The 22,678-nt window shown below is 42.2% G+C and overlaps 1 protein-coding gene across 6 annotated transcripts in view; it reads right to left on the minus strand.

Moving 5' to 3' along the window:
- Window positions 1-16,316, minus strand: part of SLC17A5 (solute carrier family 17 member 5) — a 93,428-nt gene extending 77,112 nt beyond the window's left edge. For 2 of the 6 annotated variants that reach the window (XM_069598012.1, XM_069598015.1), the window contains exon 1: window positions 16,056-16,293. In XM_069598012.1, coding sequence (XP_069454113.1) covers window positions 16,056-16,149 — 94 coding nt within the window. In that variant the 5' untranslated portion in view covers window positions 16,150-16,293. Of the gene's footprint in view, window positions 1-7,504; window positions 7,600-16,055 lie in introns of all 6 variants that reach the window. The other 4 variants (XM_069598011.1, XM_069598009.1, XM_069598014.1 and 1 more) reach the window with 4 other exon arrangements.
- Window positions 16,317-22,678: the final 6,362 nt, after the last annotated feature.

Genomic DNA, 22,678 nt, shown 5'->3' on the forward strand with positions numbered 1-22,678 from the left:
CATATGAGAGCCTGAACTGTAAGATGGTTTCTTAAAACATGGAGGCATCAGTTTTATTAACTTTGCTCAGAAAAATCTGCATTCTGGAGTCAAACTGAAGCTGACAATCCCTGTCAGCTGACAAGATACGAGAAACACAGTTAAAGGGGTTTAATGGCGTTGGTATTGCTGAAAAACCATCTCAAACACGGCCAAAAGTCCTTGAGTATTCAGCATACCGTGTACATTACTAACTATGGGTTAGTAGTCATCTCTCATCATAAACATATCTCAGCATAAAACACTTTCTGCTAAGGCCAGGGCATGAACCCCCTTCCCCTCTCTCTGCCCCCCACACACCACGATCGATTTCTTACCTTGAAAACCATCCTCAGAGGCTGGGTTTGAATTAGAAGCCATGATTAATACTCAAGCCTTTCTTGAACTAGATGTATTTAAGAATCCAGAAGCAAACTTGCAGAATCTATGACAGTTGCAGCCCCTGTGACAGTTGCTCAGCTGGTCTCGCTTAAAGGGCCCGTGGTAAAAAGCACAGCAAGAGAACGCACCACACACACACACACACACACAAGGAAAGGCGGAGTGGGTGGGAGAAGCCTGTTAAAGGAAGATCATATGACAGGAGGAGTTTGACCTATTTTTTTCCCTCTGATTATAGGTGTATGCACTACTGTCTCTGCTTTTCTTCTTTTATTGAGTGGCAGAACTGGCGGGGAGATAAGAGTTCAGGAAGCTAAATTAAGGGTGACTGACCCCAAGTGACAATGACAAAGTGGCGAATCCAGGGTTTTACACCATAAGTTCGACCAACAGAGTGTTTTTAAAGATATGAAAATCTATTTCAATCACTAATGATAAGTTAAATACATACATACATTTATATATACATAAAAGCATATATGTGTGCTTTTATTTGGCAGTGATATATTAGCATTGTATGCGGATATATAAATACAATACATACATACACACACACATATGCCTGTTGTTCCCTACTCAGGAATCCTGGTATATTCATTGACCTAGCTTTGCACAAGGATATATTTTTCAGAGTACAATTGTCTTGGTTCAGATTCAGATTCAATTCAGATTGAAGCCTTAATGAAGACAGAACAACTGCATTTAGGTGTATGTTAACATACTGTAATCCACTCACTCCTCTGTAGGCACTCATACACTTAACACCTGCTATCAATTTTAGCTTTGTGAAAGATTGACATCTTTTAACAGAGAATTTTTCATTTGGCATTCTTGATTTCTTTCTCCAGAGTAGAGCTGGTGTTCGAACTGTGGTGCTACCTGCCACAGTCCAATCCAGACCTGTGGAAACTATAAAGTTTCATTCACACTGCCTCTCTCACCTGAACCTACATACTCTTGCTCTCCACCCCACGAAAATTGGCAGCCGTTTAGTTAAGGACAGTTTGCAAACTACAAGGCATGGTTTTTTGTTTTTTTTTTAATTAAGCCTTTTATTTTGTATTGGGGTATAGCCCTATTAACAATGTTGTTAAAGTTTCAGGTGGGCAGCAAAGGGATTTAGCCACACATATACATGTATCCATTTTCCCCTAAACTCCCCTGCCATCCAAGCTGCCACATAACATTGAGCAGAGTTCCCTGTGCTATATATTAGGTCTTTGTTGGTTATCCATTTTAAACATAGCAGTGTGTACATGTCCATCCCAAACTCCCTGACTATCCCTTCCCCCATCCTTGGTGCCAAAAGCTTGGGAAGTGGAGAAAAAGCGAGTAAAACGATTTTAAATTACCAGCGCAATTACTTGAAAATCTGACCTAGTAGTTATGGATCAGGCAGTTTTAACCTCAGGAGGCACATTCAATAATCATAAAAGAAAATGCCAACACAGAAGTCACAAAGTGACTATATGATTTTGAGGTTTTAAGAAATATTACCAAAAAAATGGTTCCTAGTTTTAAAAAAATGGTTGTTGATTAGAAATCAGTTGGAAACATTTTATTTCAAGAAAGAATGGCAAGAAAAAAGGAACGTACGGTGACAGAGCAAAATGTACCCGTGAATGTGGCCAGTGTGTGAAACTGGTCCAAGGAAAGTGCGCTTGCATGACAATGAGAGAGTACATTCACTGGGCACCCGCCACACAGAAATCAAATTCAAAGTAAAACCATGCTTGCATAACGAGCGGAGCACCCATCAAAACAAACAGCAGCTTCTAAAAGATGGTTTCAACTTAGGAATGTGAAGTAGGTGTAGTTGAAAGAACACAGGCTGATTTAGATCAAAGCAGACCTGCTGATCAGAGAAGGCGATGGCACCCCACTCCAGCACTCCTGCCTGAAGAATCCCACGCCGGAGGAGCCTGGTGGGCTGCAGTCCATGGGGTCGCTGAGGGTCGGACACGACTGAGCAACTTCACTTTCACTTTTCACTTTCATGCACTGGAGAAGGCAATGGCACCCCACTCTAGCACTCTTGCCTGGCAAATCCCATGGACGGAGGAGCCTGGTAGGCTGCAGTCCATGGGGTCGCTGAGGGTTGGACACGACTGAGCAACTTCACTTTCACTTTTCACTTTCATGCACTGGAGAAGGAAATGGCAACCCACTCCAGTGTTTTTGTCTGGAGAATCCCAGGGACGGGGGAGCCTGGTGGGCTGCCGTCTGTGGGGTCGCACAGAGTCAGACACAACTGACCTGCTGATGGAATCTCAGCTCTGATCTTCACTGGCGGTGTGTCTTGGGGAAAGGCAGCTAACAGTTTCCATTATGAGGTTTCTCAGCTGCCAAACGAGGTGACCACCATCCACCTCACTGGGTTGTGTGTAGATTAGATGAAGTACTGAAGGGCAGGGAGTAAAAGAGAATCCTTTCCCATTTACCCTGGAGAAAGTCATACCGATGAGATACAGTGCTACAATACACGTGTGTAACACGGGACAAAAGAGGGACGTAAACATGCTGTGTGTGGGGTAGGCGATGGTCAAGGAAGACCTCTGGGAGAAAGAACACCTAACAGTGAATCTTCATCCTTAAGCAAGAAGCTACGGGCAGGCTAGAGGAGGGAGAGTGATACAAACAAAGGCAGGGCAAGCACAGTGTGGAAACAAGAGTGAGCACCAAAGGGGCAGGAAGACATCTGGCCCTGGGCTTTTGTTCGTTGAAAGATTTCTGATCACAGATGTCCACTGATAGATGAATGAATATTGAAGATGTGGTCCATATATACAATGGAATATTAGTCATAAAGGGGAATGAATTTGAGTCAGTTGTAGGGAGGTGGCTGAACCTAGAATCCGTTATACAGAGTGAAGTATGTCTTGGGCTCCAAAATCACCACAGATGGTGACTGCAGCCATGGAATTAAAAGACGCTTGATCCTTGGAAGGAAAGCTATGACAATCCTCAGTTCAGTTCAGTTCAGTCACTCAGTCATGTCCGACTCTTTGCGACCCCATGATCCGTAGCACGCCAGGCCTCCCTGTCCATCACCAACTCCCAGAGTTCACTTAAACTCACTTCCATCGAGTCAGTGATGCCATCCACCCATCTCATCCTGGGTCGTCCCCTTCTCCTCCTGCGCTCAATCCCTCCAAGCATCAGAGTCTTTTCCAATGAGTCAACTCTTCGCATGAGGTGGCCAAAGTACTGGAGCTTCAGCTTTAGCATCATTCCTTCCAAAGAAATCCCAAGGCTGATCTCCTTCAGAATGGACTGGTTGGATTTCCTTGCAGTCCAAGGGACTCTCAAGAGTCTTCTCCAACTCCACAGTTCAAAAGCATCAATTCTTCAAAAGCATCAAAGCTTTCTTCACAGTCCAACTCTCACATCCATACATGACCACTGGAAAAACCATAGCCTTGACTAAACGGACCTTTGTTGGCAAAGTAATGTCTCTGCTTTTGAATATGCTATCTAGGTTGGTCATAACTTTCCTTCCAAGGAGTAAGCGTCTTTTAATTTCATGGCTGTAGTCACCATCTGCAGTGATTTTGGAGCCCAAAAAGATAAAGTCTGACACTGTTTCTACTGTTTCCCCATCTATTTCCCATGAAGTGATGGGACCAGATGCCATAATCTTTGTTTTCTGAATGTTGAGCTTTAAGCCAACATTTTCACTCTCCTCTTTCACTTTCATCAAGAGGCTTTTTAGTTCCTCTTCACTTTCTGCCATAAGGATGGTATCATCTGCATATCTGAGATTATTGATATTTCTCCCGGCAATCTTGATTCCAGCTTGTGCTTCATCCAGTCTAGCGTTTCTCATGATGTACTCTGCATATAAGTTAAATAAGCAGGGTGACAATATACAGCCTCGACGTACTCCTTTTCCTATTTGGAACCAGTCTGTTGTTCCATGTCTGGTTCTAACTGTTGCTTCCTGAACTGCATATAGGTTTCTCAAGAGGCAGGTCAGGTGGTCTGGTATTCTCATCTCTTTCAGAATTTTCCACAGTTTATTGTGATCCACACAGCCAAAGGCTTTGGCATAGTCAATAAAGCAGAAATAGATGTTTTTCTGGAACTCTTGTTTTTTCAATGATCAAGTGGATGTTGGCAATTTGATCTCTGGTTCCTCTGCCTTTTCTAAATCCAGCTTGAACATCTGGAAGTTCATGGTTCACGTATTGCTTAAACCTAGCTTGGAGTATTTTGAGCATTACTTTCTAGCATGTGAAGGCAAACCACTTCAGTATTCTTGCCTTGAGAACCCCATGAACAGTATGAAAAGGCAAAATGATAGGATACCGAAAGAGGGACACCCCAGGTCAGTAGGTGCCCAATATGCTACTGGAGATCAGTGGAGAAATAACTCCAGAAAGAATGAAGGGATGGAGCCAAAGCAAAAACAATACCCAGTTGTAGATGTGACTGGTGATAGAAGCAAGGTCCAATCCTGTAAAGAGCAATATTGCATAGGAACCTGGAATGTTAGGTCCATGAATTAAGGCAAATGGGAAGTGGTCAAACAGGAGATGGCAAGAGTGAACATCGACATTTTAGGAATCAACGAACTAAAATGGTCTGGAATGGGTGAATTTAACTCAGAAAGTGAAGAGGAGCTGAAAAGCCTCCTGATGAAAGTGAAAGAGGAGAGTGAAAAAGTTGGCTTAAAGCTCAACATTCAGAAAACGAAGATCATGTCATCTGGTCCCATCACTTCATGGGAAATAGATGGGGAAACAGTAGAAACAGTGTCAGATTTTATTTTTTGGGGCTCCAAAATCACTGCAGATGGTGACTACAGCCATGAAATTAAAAGACGCTTACTCCTTGGAAGAAAAGTTATGACCAACCTAATAGCATATTCAAAAGCAGAGACATTACTTTGCTGACTAAGTCTGTCTAGTCAAGGCTATGGTTTTTCCAGTGGTCATGTATGGATGTGAGAGTTGGACTGTGAAGAAGGCTGAATGGTGAAGAATTGATGCTTTTGAACTGTGGAGTTGGAGAAGACTCTTGAGAGTCCCTTGGACTGCAAGGAGATCCAACCAGTCCATTCTGAAGGAGATCAGCCCTGGGATTTCTTTGGAAGGAATGATGCTAAAGCTGAAGCTCCAGTACTTTGGCCACCTCATGCAAAGAGTTGACTCATTGGAAAAGACTCTGATGCTGGGAGGGATTGGTGGCAGGAGGAGAAGGGGACAACCCAGGATGAGATGGGTGGATGGCATCACGGACTCGATGGACGTGAGTCTGAGTAAACTCGGGGAGATGGTGATGGACAGGGAAGCCTGGCGTGCTGCGATTGCTGGGGTCGCAAAGAGTCGGACACGACTGAGCGACTGAAATGAACCGAACTGAACTGAACTGAACCATTACACCTCCCACCATGGACTGCACGGATATCAAACCAGTCAACCCTAAAGGAAATCAACCCTGCATATTCCTTGGAAGGGCTGAAGCATCAGTTAGATAGCAAGTGTTGGACAGCAAAGGGTAGGAAGGGTTAGATAGCATCACTGACTCAGCAGACATGAATTTGAACAAACTCTGGCAGATAGTGAAGGATAGAGGAGCCTGGTGTGCTGTCGTCCACGGAGTCACAAAGAGTCACACATGACTTAGCGACCGAACAACAAGGTCAGAAAGAGGAAGAAACTATATCATATTTTAACTCATATATACGGAATCTAGAAAAATAGTACTGATGACCCTATTAAAAGGGAAGAAACGGAGACACTGATGTAGAGAATGAACTTATGGACACAACAGGGGAAGGAGAGGGCAGGATGAATACAACGACTTGAGAAAATAGCGTTGATGGATATACAGTACCGTGTGGAAGACAGATAGCTAGTGGGAAACTGAAGACAGATAGCTAGTGGGAAATTGCTATATAGCAGAGGAAGCCCAGCATGGCATTCTGTAATGACCTGGAGAAATGGGACAGGAAGGGGGAGGGAGGCTCAAGAGGGAGGGGATACATATATATATATACATATATATATATGACTGATTTGCATTGTTGTAATGGCAGAAACCAATACAACATTGTAAAACAATCATCCTCCAATTAAAAAAAATAAAATTAAAACTAAATTAATTTTTTAAAAAGGAGCAGGAAACAGCAGATGACCTGATGGGGCTGGACTATGATGCTGCAGTAACTGAATGGAACACTGGTTTCTTAATTTAATGACAAAAACAATAGGCAATAATTATTGAGCTCAATGTGCTCAGTATCAGTCTAAGCATTTTAGATCATGGTTTTAAGGATTAACTGAGGTGGCACATATAAAATATTTACAACACACATAATATGCTTCAATTACTGTGAACTGTTATTATTATAATGCTTTCTCTGGATATTAGGAATTGAGGTAATTAGGGCTTCCCAGGTGGCTCAGTGGGTAAAGAATCAGTGTGAAGTGCAGGAGACACAGGAGATGTGGGTTCAATCCCTGGGTCAAGAAGATTCCCTGGAGGAGGGCATAGCAACCCACTCCAGTATTCTTGCCTAGAGAATCCCATGGACAGAGGAGCCTGGAGAGCTACAGTCCATAGGGTGGCAAAGAGTTGGACATGACTGAAGCAACTGAGCATGCATGTATGTTAGGGATCCAGGTTATTTCTCATTTTTGAGAAATTAAGAGTTGAAAAAAGAAGCTATTGAAGAGAGTCGGGGTGTGAAGTTCCCGGTGAAACAGACAGAACTGCTGAGTGAATGAATATCCACCCAAAATTGGGGTGAGCAATCTGCCCTTGTGTTTCACCTTGAAGCACAACTTGCCTGTAAGCAGATAGCTCACACTGAGATGGATGCAGTGACAAAGCAAGAGGGCAAAGGAGTTTAGAGTACAAGCAAGAACATAAAGTGCTGGAGTATGATTCTGACTCAAGAAGCAAGTAAAATGGAGAGGGCTAATGCTCAGTGAAAGCAGGAGCTTTTCGGCTGTGTTGTTCACCGCTGTCCACCTTCAATGCCTAGAGCAGTGTCTGCAAGAGTTGGCATACAAATATTTAGGAGGCTTAAAAGTAGAGAGTGTGGCTTCCCCAGTGGCTTGGCTGGTAAAGAACTCACCTGCCAATTCAGGAGACACAGCAGACACAGGTTTGATCCCCGGGTTGGGAAGATCCCCTGGAGGAGGAAACGGTAACTCACTCCAGTATTCTTGCCTGGAAAATTCCATGGATAGAAGAGCCTGGTGGGCTACAGTCCATGGGGTCACAAAGAGTCGGGCACGACTGAGCAAGCATGAAAAAGTCGAGAGGTGTATCTTTTAAACAACTATTGGCTTACTTATTTTTGGCTGTTCTGGGTCTTTTACTGCTGCACGTAGGCTTTCTCTAGTTGCGGGGAGTGGGGGCTATCTTTCATGTGGTGCATCGGCTTCTCACTGAGGTAGCTCCTTTTGTTGTGGAGCACGGGCTCTAGAGAACAGGCTCAGTAGTTGCGCTGCACTGGCCTAGTTGCCCCGAGGCATGTGGAATCTTCCTGGAGCAGGAATCTAACCCATGCCCCCTGCCTTGGCAAGCAGTCTTACTGGTCCACAAGGGAAGTCCCAAAGGGTGTTTCTTAATGGAAGTTCACAGTTCTACCTATGAAGTTGGTACCTACCTTGACAATGGATAAAACAGACACACCTTCTCTCTACTTCTGGACCCGTGTGGAATCTTCCATAAAAATAAATGAGGAGTCAGTGGGTGGAAAGTTCAGATGGAATGAGAGAGAGGTCAAAGTGGAGCAGTTACACAGGCAGGAAGGGAGGAATTCTAGTTGTGGTTAAGGCAGTTATGGGAGCTGGCGAAGTCCAAGGGTGACTAAGGAGGGAAGGAAGTCGTCAGACACGTTTGAGTCTGAGAACTTGAGGCGCTACGTGTGAGAAGTCACTCGAGATAACAGTGGGGAATTAGAACGGAGAAGATGGATGTGTGTCAGGCGGGAAAGCCTGCGGAGAAGCGAAGGGCTGGGCAGTGGGCAGAGAGGAGACCATGCTGGGGAAAGTGGTCCAGCCAAACGGCCCTGAGAGTGGAGGGGTGATGGTCTGGGAGCATCAGTGTGGAGTATGAAGCGACCCCACCAATTGCTGTAAGACAACAGCAGTGAGGGGTGGGAGTAGAGCGCCCAGGAGGCCAGGCTTCTGTTGGAGTAAGGAGGTGCCTGAGGTGCGTGCAGGCTCGTAAAAACCTGAGAATCCCCGGCCTCCATTCGCGGTGGGAGGGTTTGACACTGGGGACGAGCGGGCCTGGCTGAGGAGCAGGGACGTACTGAGTGGCGGTGAGGGGCTAAGACTGAGGTGGAAAATTCATGGTCAAGGGCACTGACCTATGCAAAGACGGTGACTTTCTCTAGAGGAGGGGGCTTGGATGGGGCCCCTTGGCCAGGGAACTGCATTAAAAAAGAGTTCTTATCTAAATGGCTAAAGTAAGTTTTGCTTTTAAAAGGGGTAAATATTTAACTAATGTTAGCCTGTCTTGGGCTTCCCTGGTGGCTAAGATGGTAAAGAATCTGCCTATGATACAGGAGAACCAGGTTCAGTCTCTGGGTCAGGAAGATCCCCTGGAAAAGAGAATGGCAACCTACTCCAGTGTTCTTGCCTGAAGAATTCCATGGTCAGAGAAGCCTGGCAAGTCCATGGGTTGGACTTGCCAAGACAGTTGGACATGACTGAGCAACTAACACACACACACACACACACACAGAGCCTGTCTTATGGGTAACCCACTCCTGATAAATCCTTATTTATTTCTAGTTCCCAAATTAATATCCATTTACATGAAAACAAATTCCGTTAAAATGGACTCAGTTAATTTTTTTACTGTTAGGCATTGAATATATTAATTTTTAAAATATATGCAACAATATTAAATGTATCTGCCTGGAGAATTTCATGGACAGAGGAGCCTGGTGGGCTGCAGCCCATGGGGTCTCAAAGAGTCGGATACAACTGAGTGACCAACACACAACGTTAAATGTAGGCCTTGTTTAACTCTATACTCTGTAAGAGAAAAATAAAAAACCGCTAAAACGGACTCAGTTACTTTAATATGTTAACACTGATCATCACAACATGACCCAAGGCCACTTCCCTTCATCCTGCAATATGGCTGCTATCTATGAGCACTGCATACCTTACATTTAAGACTGTAATTGCACACAAGTTCTATTTATGTGTACTATACAAAGCTTATATAACTGAACCTGAATGTAACCATCTGCCTCTTGTCCCAAAAGAATAGTAGAGGCAAAAAAACAAAACAAAACGATAACAAAATGAAATAAAGCAGAGGATGTGCCATTTTAAGCTAGAAAATCAAGTTCCAATAGAGTGTTACATGAAGAATGGGGCTCTTTTTTTTTTGGTGCAGCTGCTCTGAGGAATGCAAAATCCAAACAATTTTAATTGATGCTAATAATAGTAATTAACGTTTACTGTATGCTAAACTCTATTCCAAGCACTTTCTATTAGCTTACTTAATCCTCACAATAGCCCTATGAGTTAGGTATATTATTTTTCTCTGATTTACAGGCACAGAGAGGTTAGGTTAGGTAGTGAAACTAGCATTGGCAATTAGGCACCCTGCCTCCAGATCCACGTTCTGCTTTTAAACACAAAGAAATGTCGAAGGAGATCTACAACTGACTTTTCCTAACATGAATGAACATATTTTTGGCGCAAACAGTATTCTGAAAGTCCATTTAATCAAATACAAGACACATTTCATTCATACAAAAATAAACCTTCAACTGGTGAGAAGTGTGAGGAATGGAAATTTTATGTGTGTGACTAATTCTCTTCCTCCCTCCTATCTAGATTAAGCAGAAAAATCTATACATTCCTGTGGTTTATCAGCATTGAGCCTTCATTCCCCCCCACCACTTAAAAACTTAAAAACACTTAAAAACATATTAATAATTGATCTGATTTACAAGTTGTATTATTTTCAAGTGTATAGCAAAGTGAATCTGTTATACATATACATATATCCACTCTTTTTTAGATTCTTTCCCCATATAGGTCATTACAGAATATTGAGTAGAGTTCCTTGTGCTATTCAGCAGGTCCTTATAGTTACCTATTTTATATACAGTAGTGTGTATATGTCAATCTCAATCGTCCAATTTATGCCTCCCTCATTACATCTTGGTAACTGTAAATTTGTTTTCTACATCTGTATCTCTATTTCTGTTTTGTAGATAAGTTCCTTTGTATCCCCCTTTTTTAGATTCCACATATAAGCAATATAATATGATATTTGTCTTTCTCTACCTGACTTACTTCACTCAGTGTGACAGTCTCTAGATTAGAGGAATCAGGCTCCCTGACTTTAGAATACAAAGCTACAGTATTCAAGACAGAATACTGGCAGAAAAACAGAAATATAGACCAATGGAGCAGGATAGAAAGTAGAGATAAACCCAGGCACCTACGGTCACCTACTCTGTGAAAAAGGAAGCAAGAATCCACAATGGAGAAAGACAGTCTCTTCAATAAGTGGTGCCGGGAAGACTGGACAACTACATGTAGAAGAATGAAATTATTACACTTCTGAACACCACACACAAAAATAAATTCAAAATGGACTGAAGGCTTAAATGTAAGACTAGGCACTATACAACTCTTAGAGGAAAACATGCACCGAACATACTTTGACATAAATTTCAGCAAGATCTTTTTTGATACACTTCCTAGAGTAAATGAAAATAAAAATCAAACATAAACAAACGGGGCTAATTAAACTTAAACTTTCCTTTTGCATGGCAAAGGAAATCATAACCAAAGTGAAAAGACAAACCTCAAAATGGGAGAAGAGATCTGGAAATGAAGCAACCAACAAGGAATTCAGTGCAGTTCAGTTCAGTTGCTCAGTCATGTCCGACTCTGCGACCCCATGAATCGCAGCACGCCAGGCCTCCCTGTCCATCACCAACTCCCAGAGTTCACTCAGACTCAAGTCTATCCAGTCGGTGATGCCATCCAGCCATCTCATCCTCTGTCGTCCCCTTCTCCTCCTGCCACCAATCCCTCCCAGCATCAGAGTCTTTTCCAATGAGTCAACTCTTCGCATGAGGTGGCCAAAGTACTGGAGTTTCAGCTTTAGCATCATTCCTTCCAAAGAACACCCAGGGCTGATCTCCTTTAGAATGGACTGGTTGGATCTCCTTGCAGTCCAAGAGACTCTCAAGAGTCTTCTCCAACACCACAGTTCAAAAGCATCAACTCCTTGGCGCTCAGCTTTCTTCACAGTCCAACTCTCACATCCATAAGTGACCACTGGAAAAACCATAGCCTTGACTAGATGGACCTTTGTTGGCAAAGTAATGTCTCTGCTTTTGAATATGCTATCTAGGTTGGTCATAACAAGGGATTAATCTCCTTTAAAATACATGAACAGCTCATGCAGCTCAGAAAAACAAAAAACAAATAAAAAATGGGCAGAAGACCTAAACAGACATTTCTCTGAAGACATACAGATGACTAGAAAGCACATGAGAAGATGTGTAACATCACTAATTATCAGCAAAATGCAAATCAAAACTACAATGAGGTATCACCTCATACCAGTCAGAATGGCCATCATCCAAAAGTCTGCAAACCATAAATGCTGGAGAGGGTGTGGAAAAAACGGAACCCTCCTAGACTGTTGGTGGGAATGCAAATTGATACAGTCACTATAGAGAACAATATGGAGATTCCTTAAAAAAACTAAGAGCTACCAATATTCCTACTCCTGGGCATATTATCTGGGGAAAATCATAATTCAAAAAGATACATGTACCCTCAGTGTTCATTGCAACACTTATACAATGTCCAGGACATTCAGGCAACCTAAATATTCATCAACAGAGGAATGGATACAGAAGATGTGATACACATATACAATGAAATATTACTCAGCCAGAGAAAAGAATGAAATAATGCCATCTACAGCAACACAATGTCTGCCATCACTTTGGCGTGCATCTCTGAAATCTAGCTGGCTATGTAAAAACAAATGCCTGAAAGGCAAACCAGTCAGGTTACGGAGAATTCTGTCATATTCTGTCAACCTGAGAGGTTCTTAACACTATAGAAATATACCTTAATTTTAGCTCTCTTAATAAAGAAGCACGACCTATAAAACAAGACCATGACCTCTTATCCATGATGGAATGAGTGGTGAACTTTCAAATTTGTGAAGTTAACAAAAATGATTAAGCATTTTGCAAATACGAATTTCTCAAATGTAACGCAAAGGTGGCAGTGTTGTGACAAGGAAGGAGGATGGGACTAAAATCTAGAACTCTGGTTAGACTTTAACACGGCTATAGCAATCTTTGGGAACTTAATCTCTTTGGCTGTTGGTTGTTTATATATAAAATGATGCCCACCAGATGGTAGTTTAGTCTCTAAGGTGTTTTAACTGATGTATAACATTATAACTAACATTTTATCAGCTTTTGTTATCTCCTCTGGTAAACAAAACTATACACATAGGCGTACAGAAGATACTGCTAATTTCATATAGGCTTGGTCCAAAACAAACATAAATGATAAGTAAAACATAAATGCTCAGTCACGCTGGACTCTTTGTGACCCCATGGACTGTAGTCTGCCAAGCTCCTCTGTCCACAGGGTTTTTCCAGGCAAGAATACTGGAGTGGGTTGCCATGTCCTCCTCCAGTGAATCTTCTCAACCCAGGGATCCAACCCAGGTCTCCCGCATTGTGGGTGGATTCTTTACCGTCTGAGACACCAGGGAAGCCCAAGAATACTGGAGTGGGTAGCCTATCCCTCTTCTAGGGGATCTTCCTGACCCAGAAATCGAACCAGGGTCTCCTGCATTGCAGGCAGAGCCTTTACCAACTGAGCTACCAGAGCAGTCCAAGAATACTGGAGTGGGTAGCCTATCCCTTCTCCAAGGGATCTTCCTGACCCAGGAACTGAACTGGGGTCTCCTGCATGGCAGGCGGATTCTTTACCCACTGAGCTACCAAAGGAAGCCCAAGACATATATAAACATACAGAAAGAGAGATTTTAAGGTCAGCTGAAGATTTACTCCTTCAGGCACCACTAAAAAGCTAATTCTGGATGAAAAGTTTTTTTTTTTTTTTAAACACCTACAATGTCTGAAATGTGCAAAGTAAACATACAGAACATAATTTAAATAAAAATATAACTAATAGTCATCTTGTTTCTTCTATTAGATGTACAGAAGCCAGGACCGGGGCACTACTGAGCTAGAAGATGAGGTAACACCTGGGGCCTCTTATAAAGCTGTTACGCCCATCTTCGTCTTTCCCATTGCTCCTCTCATGTCCTTGTCATAGCACGCCAGGCACAAAGCGTAATTTAAAATATTGTTGACTAATGCAACACCCTGTAACTTTTCTCTAAAACCCTTATATTTTAAGTAGCAAAAAATAACAATGTGTTGTGCTATTTTTATCTTCTTTTCCTCTCTTGTAGGTAATGTATAGAGTAAAAATAAGAGGGGAAATGGTTATAATAAAGACAGCCACCTCAAGGCATGAGGAACAGGGCTAAGATCTATACAAGAACACTCAACCCATGAATCAAGGAGGGATTGTTTTCAAATTTCATTTCCATCTCATTCCATTTCCCAAAAGGAATGAAAATTTTCTTTTTTAATCTAGTTTATTGAGGTATATTTTACACACAATAAAATGCTCCCATTTCAAGCGTACAATTTGGTGAATTTTGACAGATGTATACATCTTTGATCCCTAGTCAAGATGCAGAATTTTTCCATCACCCCAAAAAGTACCCTAGTGTCTCTGCAGGCAACTCCTTCCTGCCTGTAGCTTCCATGCAATCAATGATCTGCTTCCTGTTATCACAGATTAGTTTTGCTTGTTTAGAACCTCATACTGACCAAAAGATACATTAACATGGTAGTTTCCTTTGTGCCTGGGATTTAGCCATACCAGGAGTGTCAGCAGTTACTTTTTATCACTGAGTATGTGTGACTATACCCCAATTTGTTTACCTAGTCATTTGTTGATGGACTGATGGATAGGTTGTTTCCAGTTTTTAACTATGGATATTATGAATTAAAGCTGCTATAAGCATTGTTTGGTACTATGGTCATGCATGTTTAACTTTAAAATATTAACAGACTGCCAGTTTTCCAAAGTACTTGTACCATTTTATACTCTTACCAGCAAAATATGAGTTCTAGTTATTCCATATGTTTGCCAGTATTTGGTATCTTTGGCCAGTTTAACTTTAGTTATTTCAGTAAGCATGTAATGGTTCACTGCAGTTTTAATCTGCATTTCCTGACAACTACTCTGTTTAACATCTGAGCTAAAATTTGATTATATATATATTTATTTCCCAATTGCAATAGAACATAGTAGTTTCTAGGGAATATCTTTATGGCATTTATTTCTGTATTTCCACACTAGATTATTTCAGAGAAGAGGATTATAGAAATCTAATTCATATGTCATGAAAAAAGATCAGTTTATGGAACTAAGTCCAACTTCCAGATAAAACGCCAGTATGGTACAGTGCTTACCCTGAGCGTCCACAAAAATAAGCACCTAGTTGCCCGATGGAGCTATAATATTGCTACCTCTACTGCCACCATCTGGTAATGTTGAAAACAAACTTAAAAGGTTATACTGCTCTTGGTCAAGAAAAGTTGAATTTCTAATTCAGCTCTGTTTCTCAAGCATACATCTTTGAAACTACAGAATGCACGCAAAGTGATTTATTCTTTAGTTTTCATTTCTTTTAAAGAAGCATGATAGCAAAATATTTTAATTTTCCCAAATTCAGGGAAGATGCATTGTGAAGTATTATACATCCTTTTCTATTTGCTGCAAGGCTTTCGATAAATTACCTTAGCGCGCTCTATGGATAGCCTATCTTAAGCCTATCTGTGGATAGCCTACCCGTTTCCTAATTTATTAGACTGCTATGACTTCACTGTAGACAACTAACTATACGGGGGAAAAATGTATGCAGTAACTTTTACTGCACAATTTCAAGATATTCGCTGAGTTATCCAATAATTTCCCTCCGCATACGCAACAAAGTTAACCCCAGTCCTTTTTTTTTTTTTTATTTTGTCTCCACGCCCAAGGAGCTAGCTACCAGATCACATGCTGGAGGACCAGCAGCTGTGGCAAGGTGGCAGTGACAAGGAGGAAGAGTCCGCTTCTCCGTCCCGCCCTCCAGCCTTCAAATGCAGGTTTCCCCAGGGCGCTTTTTTCCTCGGGGTCCTCCGCTTCGCCCTCTGCCCATTCATTTCAAGGTTCTCTCCCCCAGTTCGTTCTTCCACAGGGTCCCCAGCTCAATACTACGGAAGATCGCCCGGCGCCCTGCGCCCGCGGCGCCCAGCAGGTCCGAGCCCGAGCCCGCCGGCTGCACCTGCGGAGACCCCTGGGGCTGCACCTGCCGAGGTCCTGCTGGAACCTCCGCCCAGCCCCGGCCTCCCGGCGCCGCTCGCCTCCCGGGCCCGGCAGCGGGCTTCTGGGCATCCGAGAAATCGGAGGCTTGAGGGGGGGCCCTCACCGGGCTCCCCGATCTCAGCCCCCGAGGGCTTGAGCGGCTCTGGACACCCTCCACCTTGGGACGGCCACCCGCCCGAAAACCCCCTGGATCGCGCCGCCACTCACCGGTTTCCGCCCGCGGGGCGCGCTGCAGGAGCGGTGTGCGGTCCGAGCCCTCCTCGCCGTCGCTCGGGGCTAAGTCCGAAACCGGGGACTTCATGATGCCTTCAGGGAGCTACGGCGCAAACCTGCTCCGCGGAAAAGAGAGCTCCAGCGGGACCGCCGAAGCCCCCCGCCCCCGGGCCGAGGCGGCCAGGCTGAGCTGGGCCGCTGGCACCGCCCCCAGTCTGACCCCACCCCGGCCACGTCAGTCACAGGCTCCGCCCCAGGGCGGCCGCGCAGGCTCCGCCCCCGCCGCCATCTTGAGGTCGGGCGTTTTGGCGGCCGGTGGGGCGGGGACGGCCGGGTTCTGAGGGTCAGGCTTGCTGAGGTGCGGCGGACGCCGAGTTGGGCCCGCGAGCTGTAGGCCCGCTGGGTCGCTGGTGTTCTAAAGACTAGTGTTACCGTCCCTTGCGCTCCCTGGTAAAGCTCAGAGAACAGCGGGGACTGGGAACCTTGAGGCGGAAGACAGGGGCTTAAATTGTGCATCATTAAGGAGAGAACTTGGAGAGGGTGGCTTGTATGTGACGTTCCGTTATAGTAGTAATTTGCCATGAAAGTGAAAGCCGCTCAGTCGTGTCCGACTCTTTGCGACCCTTTGGACTATCCAGTCCATGGAATTCTCCAGGCAAGAATACTGGAGTAGGTAGCCTTTTCCTTCTCCAGGGGGTCTTCCCAACCCAGGGGTCGAACCCAGGTCTCCCTCATTGCAGGCGGATTCTTTACCAGCTGAGCCACAAGGGAAAATTGCCATGGATATTAGCAACCCCAGTTCTTTCTGCCCATGACAGCATATTGTCGCTAGGATAGCTTTGAAGGTGGAAAACAGGCAATAGATACATTGATTCCTATGTAATTGCCTACTTTGCAGTCAAAATACCCAGTTATCAGCAGTTTCCTATAGTTCACCCTATGCAATCATCTGACATAGGTCTCCCCAGGTCTAATTCGAACAGGTTTTCCTGGCATTTGCTGACTCTAAGGGAGAAGCACTAGGAAAATGCACTATCTTGCCTTGGAGTGTGTGACCACCGGCAGTAATCCTGGGAACTGGAGATTAATGAGATATAAAGGTATAGCAGATGACCTTGTAGCGGGGAAGAAACTCACAAGTCAACAGTTGAGTCAGTCAGGTCAGGCACTTGGTGAGGTCCACGTGAGAAAAATGAGAGGGGTCACCTTTGTCCAGAGGGGAGGGTGGTAGTTACTAAAGGAATTCTTAACCTCTGCATGGGTAAAGGCTAGGAAGGTTATCACGTTAAAACTAGGATGAATCAGACCTACTTTCTGAAATTACGTAGGTTTTAAACTCTCTCAGGCTGATTCTGGCCTGTCAGAATTCTGTAGTGTTAGGAAGTTCACAGGTGGCTACACTTTGAATTGCAAGGTTATAAAGGACTTGAACCAGAAAGATTCCAACAAAAACTTAAAAGTTTTCAAACCACAAGACATCCTTAAAAAAAAAATACAAAACCCTACCGTTTTTATTTTAGAAGTTTTAAGTTTAAAGAAAAGTTGTGGAGATAATCCAGAGAGTTTTGCGTACCATTTGTCTTGTTTGACATATAGCTGGTATCTTAGGTTGGTATGATACATTGATAACAACTAATTAGCCATTGATGGGTTGTTGTTAATGGGAGTTCATACTTTATATTCAGATTTATTTAGCTTTTACCTAATATTCTTCTGTCCTAGGATTCCATCCAGAATGCCACATTATATTTAATCATTGTATCTCATGGGACTCCTGTAGACTGACAGTTTCTCAGACTTTCCTTGTTTTTGCGGACCTTGAAAGTTTTGTTGAGTACTGGTAGAATTTGTAGAAAGGCTCTCAATTTGGGTTTGTTGGATGCTTTTATTGTAATTAAACTGGAGTTAAGGGTTCTGAAGAAAGACCACAGAGGTAAAGTGCCATCGTCATCACATAATTTCAAGAGAATGTGCTGTCAGCATAGCTTATCATTAATGGTTATCACTTAATGGTGGTATTACACTTCATCACATGCTTGAGGTGGTGTTTGTCAGGTTTTTCCTTGTGTCAAATTCCTCTTTTCCCCCCTCCCATTCCGTCCTTTCTCTCAGTATGTGCGGCCTGAACTTGAGGGGTAGGTACTTTATGCTTCGTCTCTTTGAAGGACAGAATTCTTTTGTATGGGAAATGTGTCTGTTCTCCCCCGTTTGTTTATTTTATGTATACATATATTTAAAATCACTCATTTATTTAGTAAAATTGTTACTTTACTTTGGAGTATTGTTGATTGACAATGTTGGGTTAGTTTCACGTGTGCAGCAGAGTGATTCACTTATACATGTACATGCATCATTCTTTTTCGAATTCTTTCACCGTTTAGGTTATTCTAGTGTACTGAGAGTTCCCTGTGCTAGATGGTAGGCCCTTGTTCTTTTTTTTTTTTTTAAAGCTGTGCTGCACTGCTCATAGAATCTTAGTTTCCCAACCAGGAATTGAACTTGGGCCAAGGCAGTGAAAGCGAGGAATCTTAACTAATCACTGGACCGCCAGGTAATTCCCATGGTTATCTGTTTTAAATATAACAGCGTGTACATGTCAATCCCAGACTCCCAATCTATCCCTCCCCCACCCCCATATATTTGTTTATTCAGTCATTTATTTGTATTAATGTGGACTCATGGCTTTTTATCCTTTTGGGTTATAATTCAGCGCTTTGTCATTCATTTCATTGCTCAGATTGTTCCAGCTTTGGTAACTGAGTGCTCCTTTCAGTGGGCTCCTGTACCCCTTTTATATGTCCCTGCTGTATATTTTTTGAGCACTACCTTAGTTTCTGGTATTACAGGCTATTGCAGCTGATCCTGAATAGTCTCCACTCCTGCCATTTCTCCAAGGGCAGTGATATTAGAAACCAAGATGGGTGCTGGGTGTACATCTTGCTGTTGTCACTGATTCCAGGCCCAGAGGAGGTACTTTTTTTTGTTTCCTTTTATAATCTTCCCAAGAGAATATATATATTTTTAAAGTATAAGGTAACACCTTTTACTTCTTTGTATCTGGTATTCAATTCCTGCTCACTGCCATAAAAGATTGTTGTTGAGGTTATTTACTGGTTTTTTGATTGGTAATTCCTTCCTTTACCAGCACTCTAAACCAGTGCTGTTCAATAGAAATATTATGCAAGACATATATGTAATTTAACATTTTCTAGCAGCTACATTAAAAACTTAAGAAACAAAAAAGTAAAAAAAGATGAAATTATTTTATAATATACATTATTTAATCAAATCTATCAAAATTTTTGCAAATTCAATATCTAATCAATATAAAACACTTACTGAGGGACTTCCCTGGTAGTTCAGTGGTTAAGATTTTGCCTTTTAATGCAGGGGCTGGGGGTTTCTTAACTTCCTGGTTAGGAAGCTAAGATGGCACATGACTCCCCACATGACTCTGGACCAAAACATAATACAGAAACAACATTGTAACAGATTCAATAAAGACTTAAAAAATGATCCACATCAAAAACAGAAACCACTTAATGTTATATGTTGCATCCTTTGTTTTGGTTCTAAATCTTCAAAATGTGGTGTGTGTATTACACTTACAGCCCATCTTTATTAAGACTGGTCACATTTCAAATGTTTGATAACCACATGTGGCTTGGGCTGCCATTTTGGACAGCACAGTTGTAGACCATGTGAGGGCTTACTTTTCCCCCAAATTCTGTCTTTGCATGGAAAAAGAATGTCTTCTGATCAGTGCCTAGTTCAAAAGACTAGCTGTTTTCTTCCTCTATAAAATGGAGATAATAATAGAAACAACTATTATTGTTAACTTATTTTGTTATTATGAGAAATAAATAATGCATGCAAGTCATGGTATAGGATAGGTTGTTGTTTAGTCACTAAGTCATGTCCAACTCTTTTGCTACCTCATGGGTTGTAGCCCACTAGGCTCCCTGTCCATGGGATTTCCCAGGCAAGAATACTGGAGTGGTTGCCATTTCCTTCTCTAGAACATCTTCCCCACTCAGAGATTGAACCTGTGTCTCCTGCACTGGCAGGTGGATTCTTTACTGCCACCAGGGAAGCACTATATGATGGGGTAGTAAGTTTCAATATATGGTAGCTATTGTCATTTTTATTGTTAAATTTGTGTTGGAAATGAACCTCCCCATCTTAGGAACTCCCTTATTTATATACTTTGAAATGTAGTTTATTTACAGTGTCATGTTATTTTCTGGTGTACAGCAAAGTGACTCAGTTATACACACACACACACACACACACACACACACACACACACACACACACATTCTTTTTTATGTTCTTTTCCATTATGGCGTATTGCAGGATACTGAGTATAGTTACCTGTGCTATACAGTAAGACCTTATTGCTTACCTATTTTATGTATATTAGCTTGTATCTGCTAGTCCCAAACTCTCAGTTTATCCCTCTCCCATTCCCTTTCCCCTTTGGTAACCATAAGTTTTTTTTTTTTTCTATGTCTGGTAGTCTGTTTCTGTTTTATAAATAAGTTCCTTGGTGTCATATTTTAGATTCCACATATAAGTGATATCATATAACATTTGTTTTTCTCTTTCTAACTTACTTCACTTAGTATGATTATCTCTAGATCTATCCATGTTGTTGAAAATGGCTTTATTTCATTCTTTTTTTATAGCTGGGTAATGTTCCTTTGTATATATGTACCACATCTTTTTTTTAACTTTTTGTTTTGTATTGGGGTACAGATGATTAACAATGTGATTGTTTCAGGTGAAAGGTAAAGGGGCTCAGCTGTACATATACAGGTATCCATTCTCTTCCAAACTTCTCTTCCATCCAGGCTCCCACATACCACTGAGCAGAGTTCCATGTGCTATAGTCAGTAGATCTTTGTTGGTTATCCATTTTTCATACAGCACTGTGTACATGTCCATCCCAAACTCCCTAACTAACTCTTCCTCCCATCCTCCCTCCCTGGCAACTATTAAGTTTGTTCTCTAAGTCTGTAAGTCTGTTTTATAAATAAGTTCATTTGTATTGTTTCTTTTTAGATTTTACATATATGGGATTCCTAGGTGGCTCAGTGGGTAAAGAATCCCCCTGCAATGCAGAAGACAAAGGAGATGCAGATTTGATCCCTGGAGTGGGAAGATCCCCTGGAGGAGGCCATGGCAACCCACTCCAGTATTCTTGCCTGGAGAGTCCCATGACAGAGGAGCCTGGCGAGCTACAGTCCATAGAGTCACCAAGAATCAGACATGACTGAAGCAGCTGAGCATGCACACACATATAAGGGATGTCATACAATATTTCTCCTTCCCTGACTTACTTCATTCAGTATAACAATCTCTAGGTCCACCCACATTGCTGCAAATGGTACTATTTCATTCTTTTTAATGGCTGAGTAATATTCCAATGCCAATGGACATTTCGATTGCTTCCATGTCTTGACTCGGAGAAGGCAATGGCACCACACTCCAGTACTCTTGCCTGGAATATCCCATGGATGGAAGAGCCTGGTGGGCTGCAGTCCATGGGGTTGCTAAGAGTCAGACACGACTGAGTGACTTCACTTTCTCTTTTCACTTTCATTCATTGGAAAAGGAAATGGCAACCCACTCCAGTGTTCTTGCCTGGAGGATCCCGGGACGGGGGAGCCTGGTGGGCTGTCGTCTATGGGAGTTGGACACTACTGAAGCAACTTAGCAGTAGCAGTAGCGTGTCTTGACTATTGTTAATAGTGCTGCTATGAATATTGGGGTGCATGTATCTTTTAAAATTATGGTTTTCCCCAGATATATTCCCAGGAATGGGATTACTGGGTCATATGGTAGCTCTATTTTTAGTTTTTTAAGGAACCTCCATACGGCATCAATTTACATTCCCACTAACTGCACAGAAACTCCAATTTGATTTTTATTATACCTGTTTCAAAATACAAATCACTTTCTGTCCAGAATTATATGGATAGTAGCTGACTGTGCAGCTATTTTAGTTCCTTTCTGTAACTCTTGGTGTCCTAGGAACTGGCATCACGTCTCATTTATCTTTGTGAGCTGAGAAGTTCGTAACTCTCTTTCTTTCACTGTGTTTATCATATTTCACAGTGCTTTGCCATGTTGGCTTTGGTGAAACTACCAAGGTGAAATTTCAAGTAGATATGTGTATATAAGGTGTAAAAAACTCAATGGAGAGACAGATATTGGAACCACTAAATTTAGAAATAGTAAAACTGGTAAAGGAATTTTTGGATGAACAATGTCACCCTATAAAATCATCCTTTATCCCAAAATTTCCTCTAAAATAATTAATTATAATCCATAAATGATGATTATCAAGCTATAATGGTTATTGAGATACTTTATTCAGTGTCTTAATTAATTATTATTATTTTGCCACACTTGACAATTAATCATCTGAGAGTTTATTTCTTTGGGTTAATTTCATAATTCTTTGTCATTTTATGGTTTTGAATCTCTAGGATTTTGCAACTGTTTTCTTTAAATTGTATCACATTATTATATATTCCACCATTTTGGAGATCTTATCCTCATAGAATTCTATAAAGTTCAGTTCCACTGATCATTTTTTTTCTCAAATTATC

Source organism: Ovis canadensis, chromosome 8 (genome assembly GCF_042477335.2).
Source record: "Ovis canadensis isolate MfBH-ARS-UI-01 breed Bighorn chromosome 8, ARS-UI_OviCan_v2, whole genome shotgun sequence".
Classification (NCBI taxonomy): domain Eukaryota; kingdom Metazoa; phylum Chordata; class Mammalia; order Artiodactyla; family Bovidae; genus Ovis; species Ovis canadensis.